Source organism: Thalia democratica, unplaced genomic scaffold, assembly GCF_965202585.1.
Source record: "Thalia democratica unplaced genomic scaffold, ktThaDemo2.hap1.1 HAP1_SCAFFOLD_789, whole genome shotgun sequence".
Classification (NCBI taxonomy): Eukaryota; Metazoa; Chordata; class Thaliacea; order Salpida; family Salpidae; genus Thalia; species Thalia democratica.
The window spans coordinates 27,978-38,982 of record NW_028139760.1 but is presented as its reverse complement, the minus strand read 5'-3'; the positions used below and the strand labels follow the sequence as shown (position 1 = coordinate 38,982).

General features: G+C 27.6%; 1 protein-coding gene across 1 annotated transcript; it reads left to right on the top strand.

The window, feature by feature from the left end:
• The first annotated feature begins 1,385 nt into the window (after positions 1-1,385).
• LOC145847086 (broad substrate specificity ATP-binding cassette transporter ABCG2-like) lies at positions 1,386-9,488 on the top strand. The gene is made up of 15 exons (XM_082953502.1): positions 1,386-1,533; positions 1,821-1,880; positions 2,122-2,236; positions 2,492-2,644; positions 2,888-3,045; positions 3,711-3,862; positions 5,372-5,566; positions 6,109-6,227; positions 6,530-6,615; positions 6,678-6,767; positions 7,609-7,733; positions 8,096-8,254; positions 8,609-8,697; positions 8,949-9,076; positions 9,320-9,488. Exons 1-15 carry the CDS (start codon positions 1,403-1,405, stop codon positions 9,486-9,488), a joined length of 1,929 nt encoding a protein of 642 aa, XP_082809628.1. The 5' UTR covers positions 1,386-1,402.
• The last annotated feature ends 1,517 nt before the right edge of the window (positions 9,489-11,005 follow it).

Sequence of the window (11,005 nt, the reverse complement as noted above, 5' to 3'; positions counted from 1 at the left end):
TAAAAATCGCTGTATACAAAAGAAGTTAATAAAGTAAAGCTACCAAAAGTAAAATTATGTTTTCTTCGAATTTATCTAATTAAATTCATTTTAAACTTTTCTAATTTAATATTATTTAGTTTTATAGACAGAACACATAAGAACAATAAACACTCCTAATCGTTTTTGAGTGGTTTGGATGTTTTAAAACTTTTCATAGTTTCAACACTTCTGCGTTAATCGTTTTTAAAAAGTAGCTTGCTTCTAGTTGTTTTCAGTATTAGGTTATAGCTGGTTGATTTGGAAAATTATGCAACATACCGAGAATTGTATGAAGTTATATATTTTTCACCTTTGAATTACTCAAGCAAAACTTAAAAGCTTGTGTTGCTTAACAAAAAGTTTTGTGAGCTACAAAAGTTCAAAAGTTTTGTTGAATTTTATTTTAGTATAACACAATATACAGGATATTAGTTTTAGCGTGGTTTTGAATGATATTTTCTTAAAAATTATTCAGTAAATAGTATCGATATTTTAGCATTTTCAAGTTAAGCTATTTGAAAATTTTGTTTTGCTTATGTTAAAATTTGTTTTTTAGCCATATAACTATTGTACTACACATAGTTTAGTAAAAGTTGTTATTTAATTTGTTAGCAAACTAATTAGGCGAAAAAAAAGAAATAGTTTGCTGACTGAATTTAGTTTTTATTAAAAAAAATAAACTCGTTAAAATAATTGTTATTTTTGTTAAACTAATAGTTTTAAAACAAAAGTTTTTCAGGCAACAAAAAGTATTATTCAAAATATTTTAAACTTTAGAGACTGATAAAGTTCGATAAAAAACTTTGTAAACAGTTTAATAAGTATTTACTGTAACGCTGATTTTGTTTTTGAAGGATTTGTTGTTTAAGTTTTAATAGAAACTTGTTAGTTCAAATACTGCGAAGCAAACTTTTTTAGATAGAATATTTATTGGTACCTAACACACTAGTCGAAACTTTAAACAACACTCAAAAGAAAATAACAGCTGTATCACAATTTTTAGTTCTGTATGTGCATATTTAATCACCTAATTAACTAGCGTCGAGTAAAAGAGATAAAAATTTTATTCAAGTATGTTTCGTTCGTGAAAGTATAGCTAAGACATACTTTTTTAAAAATTAGCATATCAAGCATATTACCTACTTTTTCAGGTGTCAAAAGTTCACGTAATTATTTTTTTTAATACTCAAGTCTAAGAACTAAATTATGATTAGTCCATTAAAAAACAGTTAAATTTATTAACTTTTTGACTTGAAACAAAAAAGTCTAAAGAAAACAGTTTAGCTAAGCTGAAACGATATAATTATCTTTCTAAACACTACACTGTGTTCAAAAGCTTACATACATAATCAATTTTAGTTGTTTTTAAATAATATTCAAAATGGATGAGATATCTTCTGTAAGAAACACATTGATGAGCTTTAGTGACGTCAGCTACAATGTGAATACCAAATCCGGTTGTTGCGCTTGGTTTAAACAAGCACAAAACAAAAATATACTATCTGATGTCAAGTTAGTTGGTTTTGTGTATATTTTTTTATTATTATTTTTACAAAAACTAGCAACCTAAAAATTTTCAAAACTACGCAAGCTAAACGTCTATTGCAAATACAATTTTTTTAAAGCTTAATAGTGGCTCACAGATTTAACTCTACTACAAGATATTTAATTATCATGAAAAGAAAAGTTTAATTGATTAATGCATTGATTAATGATTTTAACACCCAAAGCATAAAAAAATGATGCGACTGGCCAAGTATTTTTTATATTAAACTAGTTCAAACTATTTTTATTTTCAGCGGAATTATGCGACCAGGCCTGAACGCAATCATGGGACCAACTGGAAGTGGAAAATCTAGGTTATAATAAAAATATTATAAAAAATCCATATGGTTTAAACTAGTTAAAGTTAAACTTGCATTAATTAAGTGTGTTTGAAACCTTTGTAATTAACTTAACTTTGAAATGTATTGTTTAAAACAGCAGTTTTAAATAAACTGAAACAATTTTTTTTAAACTGTATTTAATTAACATAGTAAAATTTTTAAATTAAATATTTATGTAAAATATAAATCACTCTAGATTTTTTTTTACAAACAGCTTGTTGGACATCTTGGCCGGTCGAAAAGATCCCAAAGGTCTTTCTGGTAAAGTTCTCATTAATGGAGGCCCTCTACCGAAAAACTTTAAAAGGATCAGTGGATATGTTATACAGGTTTTTAAGAATGTTCAAGATTATAGTTTACAAGGACAAAAAATACTATGAGTTTAGTAAACAAAGTAGGTAAACAAAGTAATAAACAAAATAGTTATGAGTTTGGTAATAAAAATTGTATAAGCATTTTCAAAATAAATAAAATGAAATTTAGATTTCAAATAAATAAAAAACATTTTGAGTATAACAGATATAAAAATTTAGTAAATTTTTACACATAAATAAAGTTTTTTTTATTAACCAATATTTTTAAAGAACGATATCTGCCAAGGGACTCTGACGGTGCGGGAGAATTTGTGGTTCAGCGCCAACCTGAGGCTCCCAAGAACAACCACAAACCGGCAGAAGGAGGAAGTAATTGAAAACAGCTTGCTCGATCTCGGTCTCAACTCCTGCGCCGATACGAGAGCTAGTTTTATACGTTTTGTTGAAAATAATCAAAAATATGCCTTTTTTAAGTCCTAGAGTATCTTTTTTAGTGAAAAAGCGTAACTTCACAACTTTATGAAGGATATTAACCGTAAAAAAGTTAAATTGTTATGAGTTCACATAGGTAAATAAAAAAATCAACATTCAAAAACATTTCAAAGTCTGAATTTCAGTTGTGACGTCACAAAAGGCTGTAAATTTATTTCAACTATGACGTCACAGGTGGGAACGGAGTTCATGAGGGGGATCAGTGGTGGTGAGCGGAAGCGGACTTGTATAGCAATAGAGCTGATAACAGATCCGTCCGTACTGTTCCTCGATGAACCGACCACTGGGCTGGACGCTTCAACCGCTCATTCTGTTGTGTTGCTGCTTAAAAAGTTTGTCTTAACTTGTTTTAAAAGTTTTTGTTATTTTTCTATTGAACGTTTTTGTTGTTATTTTATTAGATTTTTTTCAATTCCAGAAAATCCTTTTATGATTACTATTGGTCTTATCAACCGCACATTTAGTTAGGTTGTTGCTTTAAAAGTATTTATTGATTTTTACTCAGTTAGTTATCAATATAAATTTGCTTTTTTAATAAAGTTAATTATTATTAGTTTTATTGGACTCGTAAATCGCACGTAACTTTATTTTTCTTCAGAATTTTTTTTTTTGTTTTGACTCGTTTAAAATTTAGTTTTATAAATACAGAAAGCATAGTTGAAAACAAACAAAGCAATAAAAAGTTTTTTTTTTGTTTTGATGTTAAAACTAATAGTTTGATCTTTAAAACTTTAAGTAATTTTTGACTCTTAGATTTATTATAGCACTACATGATTGAAATACTTTTTGTAACATCTTAGTTTGTTTTTAGTTGAGCTATAATTTATAATTTAATGTAAAATTAAGATTTGTGTTTATAATTGTTATTACAGTATGATATGTAATATAAAGATATTAAAACTTTTAGCTTTCAGCAAAAATAAACTTATCTATAAAATTCAATCGTTCATACATATTTAAACGTTCAATTAAATTAACAAAAAGTTTTATTTGTAAGGTTAGCAGATCAGAAAAGGACGATAATATTTTCAATCCACCAACCCAGGTACTCGATATTCAGGTTGTTCGATTCACTAACTCTGCTGTCCATGGGTAAGCTGGTTTTCCACGGTAAAACGTCGGATTGCCTACCCTACTTCGCCAAGCTTGGTATGTTTGTAATAACTATTATTTGGTTACATACAGTAACCTCTCGGATCTTTACGCACTCGTGACGTTACGCACTCTCGTTTAGTTACGCATTTTAGAATTCTATAAAATTGAGAAAAGAAAAATTTTATTTTTTTTTAATATTGCACAAATTAGGTTTAATGTATATTTCAAATTAAAATATGTTTTTGAATGCTAACACATCTCTCTTTATCTTTAGACTTTCTAAATTTATGTTCTTTGACTAAATGATTAACATTTAGTTATACCTCAGTATACCAGAAATTTTGTTAACAATAAGAGATTAAATCAAAATTCTAAATAACCATGACTGTGTTTAATAATGAAAGTATAATGAAATAATAAAAGTTTAAAACACAAAGAAATAATACAGCAGTCTTGCCCTATATATTAATAAATAGCATTTTATAATTGTCAAGAAGTGCTTACTTATAAACTGAATTTGCTAAGTAGAATAGAATATAAATGTCACATATTAAATACTTAATATTAAAATAGTAAAATTATTTCTACTCGTATTGTTATTTTATAGAAATTCAAATCCTTTTTTTAAATATATGTATAGTTTTATCTGTTGTTTTCATATTTATAAATAAAGTAAACAAATAGTTAAAAGTGCCCAGTCTGCTTTAAACTAGAAGCAATATTAAAAAACAGCCATTATAGTGAGTATATTTGATACCTCTCGTTTCTTTACGATCTCTCATATCTTTACGCAGTTTTTCTGTGGACACAATGTGCGTAAATAAGCGAGAGGTTACTGTATTTAATTAATGTTAATTTTACAAAATAACGCTTTATGTATTAAATTTATATATTGCGTGCTTAAAGGACATTGTTTTATATAACTGGTAATTAATTACAAGTGATTGTGAAATTTGTAGAAAACAAACTTCACACGAACGGTAACGCATGAGTAGCCATTAAAATTTCCTTCTTTTACGCTACATCAATTTGTGAATGTTTTAATAAATTGCTAGCATAATCGCATGTTATATAGTAGATTAATGAAAAAAACAAACTTTTTCTTAATCGTTTATAATTACTGTAGTACCTTTTGAAATGTCGAAACTAATTACCTTTTTAAAACATTTAGTTGTTTTATTCGGACAGATGTTGTCCATCTATACAATAAAGTTTAAACTGCTTAAATGCAAACTAATGCTACTCAGATAACCGGTATTTAGAGCTAATTCATATATATTTTTTAATTAAAACAATAGTTTACTTTTGTTCATACTTCTTAAATAGAGGTAACATAAATTATCATTAGATAAAAATAAAGTTTTAAGGTAACAAGTATAAATTTTTACTTTATTTTACAATAAAACTGTAAAAATGTATCACCTGAACTACCTGACAACTGACAAACGGGTTATAGCATTAAAAAGTTGTTGTATCGCTTTTAAAAGATGCACTAAAATAAATATGTAACTTGATTAAACAAAAACTTAACCACATTAAAACAATCAAACTATGACGTAACAGGGTACGAATGCGAGAAGCACAACAACCCGGCCGACTTCATTCTTGACGTCATCAACGGCGACTCGACGGTGTTACGTCACAATGAAGATGGGGAGAAAGTTCCGGTTTGTGAGAGACTCGTTGATTTTTACAAGAAGAGCGACCTTTGCAAGAATGTAACGAGTGAGCTGAATGGAATAAACGAAAAGGAAAAAGGTAGTTAAAAAAAACACAGATTTACATTTATAACCCTACAGGTAAAACAAAAATAATTTATTTTTAATTTTGAAAATCTAGTTCAAGATATGATTAGCTTTTATAAAGACAGCACCAAGCTGCTTATATCTATGTTAATCATGTAAATTTAAATTTAATGTACACTAGTGTGCACCAGTGTACACCGTGCCGACCACTGATCTATAGTAATCATGTAGTTTGTTTTTTGTAATTTTCAATTCCGCAATGAAGTGATTGTAACTGTTGCTCACGATAACTTATTTACAAACCTTTTATGAGTTCTTCAGCACAAGATTATAAGTATTAAGTTTATTGTACTACAATGTTTGTTTATTTGCAATAGATCAAACTCGTTTCCACTAAATTTATAAAACTAAAGATTTTCTTTTTCAAATTCTAATAATAGTTTAAAATATAACTTATGAGTTTAATAGTTTATCAAAAAAAGTATTTTATTAATATGTAATTAAAAAATAAGAAACTTGATCGTTAAGTTTCCACAAATTGATACTTAACTACAGGTGGCAATATTTTTAAAGACATTTCAACTTACGCCACGCCATTCTTACACCAACTGAAAATCCTGCTGAAAAGATCTTTCTACAATGTCATCAGAAATCCAGTTGCTACTTTTGGAACTGTGAGATTGTTATAATGTTATGATTTTCAAAACTGTCAATTATTACTCATTGTAAAGTTTTTAATGAAGAAAAGTAAAACTGTTTTTCGATCAAAATTTATAGTTTGTGAAAAGTGTTTGAATAAAACTCTGAACCAAATTTGTACACATTAAAATGTAAAGTATGTTGATGCAATTTACTGTAAATATTTTCTGACGTTCTTTGTAAGCTAAGCACATGATAAACATTTATTTTACTTTGGAGAAACTTTTTCAATCTTTTAATCTTAATTTTCTAATTAAAAAAAGCATCTTTTTTCCAGCTAGTTGTAAATATTTTCATTGGAGTTATTTTCGGACTTTTGTACTATCAGCTAGGTGGCAGTGCAACAACTGGCACCCAAAACAGGTTTGATTTGTTTTGAATAAATATCAAAGAGTAAAAATAATACTTTACCATACAAATTTTAGATTCGGAGTTCTTTTCTTCATTTCAACTAATCTTCTGTTCAGTTCGCTCAGTGCAGTGCAAGTTTTCATCAAGGACAAGGAATTATTCGTGTATGTTTAAACTTTTACTTGCAGTGGTCTATGTGTGTTTGTAGAATTTGCAAACAAGGTTTTACTTTAAAAGTTTGAGTACTAACTTTTATGTGATTGTTTTAAATCATATACTATACGATTTTTCAAAACTTTATTTTTATACCAAGGTTTTTAATGCAATACTACGTTTCAAGTAGTAAGACTGTATTTTACTGTGCATTTAAACTTTTGTTAAAACAAAAGTAGGCAGCAATGTGTCACTGTATAAATACATGTTTAAAATATGCGACAAAAGAAATATTTATTTATTAAACCGAAATGTTATACAGTCAGGACCATTAAAAAATATATGTGTATGTGTATATACATATTGTGCTAGCTATTTTCAAAAAAAAAAACTTATTACTATTAACATTGTGCAACCTAAGGCAAAAATTATTAAAACACAACTAAACTAAATTTCAGTCAAAACACAGAAAATACGTTTATTGTGTGTTTTAAATCTCTTATTTAGCTAAACATAGTAAATACTTGACACAAACACGAATATGTGAGTGGTTATTACCGGGAGATCTCGTTTTTTCTTTTCTATAACAAATATTTTATTAATCAAAACACAGACACGAATATGTGAGTGGTTATTACCGGGTGATCTCATATTTTCTTTACTATTACAAATATTTTATTAATCAAAACACAGACACGAATATGTGAGTGGTTATTACCGGGTGATCTCGTATTTTCTTTACTATTACAAATATTTTATTAATCAAAACACAGACACGAATATGTGAGTGGTTATTACCGGGTGATCTCATATTTCTTTTCTATTACAAATATTTTATTAATCAAAACACAGACACGAATATGTGAGTGGTTATTACCGGGTGATCTCGTATTTTCTCGCCAGACTTTTCGCCGAGCTCATACCCATGCGAACATTGGGCCCCATTATTTTCTGCAGCGTCACCTACTGGATGGTAGGTCAGTTGATTTTGAAATGTTGTATTTTGAAATTTTGAAATAGAACAAATGAAATAAGCTGTACTGTCAAGAAACAAAAACTATTTTGATTTAGTTTTTCTTTTTTGTAAAATCAAGTTTATGACTCTGTATTTTCTTTAAAGCTTTAATGAAGTTAAAACACATCTTTAGCAAAAATAATGACTTTTTAAAGTACTAAAAGTAAATTAAAAAGCATAAGTAGTTATTTAAAGTAACACAAAGTAACAATTTATTATGTTAGCCAATTAAAAAAACAAAAGCTGTAGTTGCTAGTAATATAAGTGTTAAACGTGGACACAATATTTAATTAAACTTAAATTTTAAACTTGCGTTTTCCAAAGGTCTCAAACATGAAGTGGGAGCTTTTTTCTTGTTCCTGTTGATGGTCCTTCTGATCGGTTACTCCTCAGTGGCTGTTTGTTTGTTCTACAGCACGGCGTTGAAGACGTACGAAGCATCAAACACACTGGTCAACCTCACATTCGTGTTCGCTATTGTGAGTTTTGATAAATTAGAACTAGCTGCATTGCTGTGCGTTTAAGCAATGAATAAGTCAGCGTTTGTTAAATTGACAGTGAAAAAAAAATGTTGAGAAGTGAAAACATTTTGTTGATACACGACTGTTTTGTATATTTTAATTTTTAAAGCTTTCGTGACTGTTATCAAACTCTTAATACTTTTTTAAAAAGTACACTAAAAAAACAAATTTAATAGAAAAAAAAAATATTATTTCTTAGTGTAACTTATGTTATAAGGTTTACTGTGAAAAGTTCTTGGGATCAATGATATAAACTATTAAGTTTAAGACTATTAATAGCTATAAGAAGAAAAATATATACTTTTTTAATCTGCAGCTATTTTCGGACTACTTCTAAATCTTGATACTGTTCTACCCTGGCTTGCTTGGATCCAATATATTAGTATTTCCAAATACGGCTTCACTGTTAGTGCAAGTTTGATAACTTCTAAAGATACTTCATTAGTATGAAGTAAACTTTTATAAATTTCAGTAAAAATATTTTCATTTAAATTTTCAAACAAATTCTAGCCATTGTTGCTGAAATAAAGATTGAATAACAGCAGATATTGTTTGTTTCAAAAAATACAAAACTTCTAGTTTTTTTTTTCAACATATAACTTGGATAAGTATGTACACATTTTAGATAAATCAACAACGTTTATTTTATGCTTAAGGGGCTCGCAATAAACGAGTTTAGAGGCAAGATATTCAACGCGTGCCTGACTAACTCCACGTCTCCACCTAGCGAAGACAGATTCGGCTGCAGTAAATTCTACAACGATACTAACACTGGGCAGCTGTGGTTTGTTTTGAAATCAATAATACTTTTAGAAATTAGTGGAAAGCAAAGTTTTGTGTAAAGTATATCTAGGACTACGAAAAATCATAGATTGTATAACATCAACAAAAACATTTCTACAGCTACAATCTAAGGAAATACAACGTAGTTTATTTTGTACTGAGAAATATATATAGCAGATGTAAACATTAACAATATAAATAGTAAACTTATTTAGTTTTATATTAATCCAAAATGTTTACACAGTTACAACATAACGGGTGAATGCTTTCTCGCGTCGCAATTGGGAATTGGCGACGGCACGGTGGTTACTGAGTGGCAACTTTGGCAGAATTACGTAGCACTGTTCGTACTTTCTCTCGGACTGTTCTTTCTGTCTTACGTGCAGCTGGCAAGAACCAAGATATATAGTTGAAATATTATTTTTTTATTTTGCTGTAGAAACGTTTATCAACATTGAGTAATTTTCAAACTTTTTTTTGGATAAAGATGTACAGTTTAAACAAAGTAGTTGTATTTCAAGTTACTTTATTCCAGTTGAAACATTAAACGAATGCTTAAGTTTTTATGAAAGTTTCAAGGAAAAAATAATAGGTAATTGAAGTGGTGTCTTTTGATAGTTTAATTTAGTTTTATTTTCACCTTAAGTTATAAAGTTTTTTTGAAATTTTATAAACGATTTATTAAAAGACACAGCTTAAATTTAAAGACTGTTTACAAAGCTTAGAGTATGCAAAGTAGGTTTTTTTAGTTTTTTAACAAAAACGTTTTTAACTTGAAAATTGAAATCTTTCAAACTACATTGGTCTATTTTACTATGAGCTCATTTTTACGCATCTAACATTGGATATTCTTCAAAACAGTTAATGTGTACTGTTTTAGCTATATGAGTTATTTTTTAAATTTAACAAGATATTTTACTTTCTATCTTAGCTTTGAAAGAGCTGTAAGATTTAAAACTTTGACATGCAAAGTTAACTTTTGTTAATTTGTTGTTTTTGAGTTTAAACTCTTATTTTGTCTTTTACAATAAACTTTTATGTATAACTTATCATTTATAAAGTTATTTATAAACATATAAATTAGTAAGAAAATAATTTTATTTTATTAAAAACTTTAGTATAAGTTATTAAAAAAAAAGAGCAATTATGTCTTACAGTCTCAGAGATCAGCACTTCTCTATAAGTAACGGGCAGTTTTTCATAGACAAAAAATTTCTTTGTAATTTGTTTAAAATTGTTAAACAACATTAAAAGTAGAACTTATGCTTACTATTAATTCAATAAACTAAGTAAATTTAAAGCAAATCTGTATATTTTTAACAAAAAAGTTTAAGTTTTTGTTGTTTTGGAAAAATTTTTATAAGTAAAGCATACCGGTTATTTCTAAAGTACGCACCTGAGTATTACAGCATAGATAAAGTTATATTTGTAGTAGAATAGTTTTAAACACTAACTTGTATTTGACGTATATGATAATGTACTAAAACTTTTGACGAGTTTTATTTAAAGTCCGCATTTAATTTTAGAAAAGTATCAAGTTTTATGACAATTTCAAAAGTGTTTTCATTACTCAAAAAAACTTTTTGTGCAAAATAAACTGGTATAAACACTTTGAGAAATATTGATTTTTAACTGACCACAACAAACAAAAAGCATAATTAAGATAACAGTTTTTATGTTCAAAAACTAACACTTTTATGTAGTAATTAAGTTAACATTTTGATATAAAGATTCCACAACATTTACTGCAATTTTATTTGAATACAAGCTTACAGCAGCTTTACAAAGGACAAGAAATTAATTGTATTAAAAATTTCCAACTTGTAAAAATATTTATTTTTAACTCTAGTAAAAACTAAGTTAAATATAAATCCAATTCAGTTTGTAAAAATAGTTGGAAAAACAATGTAATTCAAGTTAATTATAAACA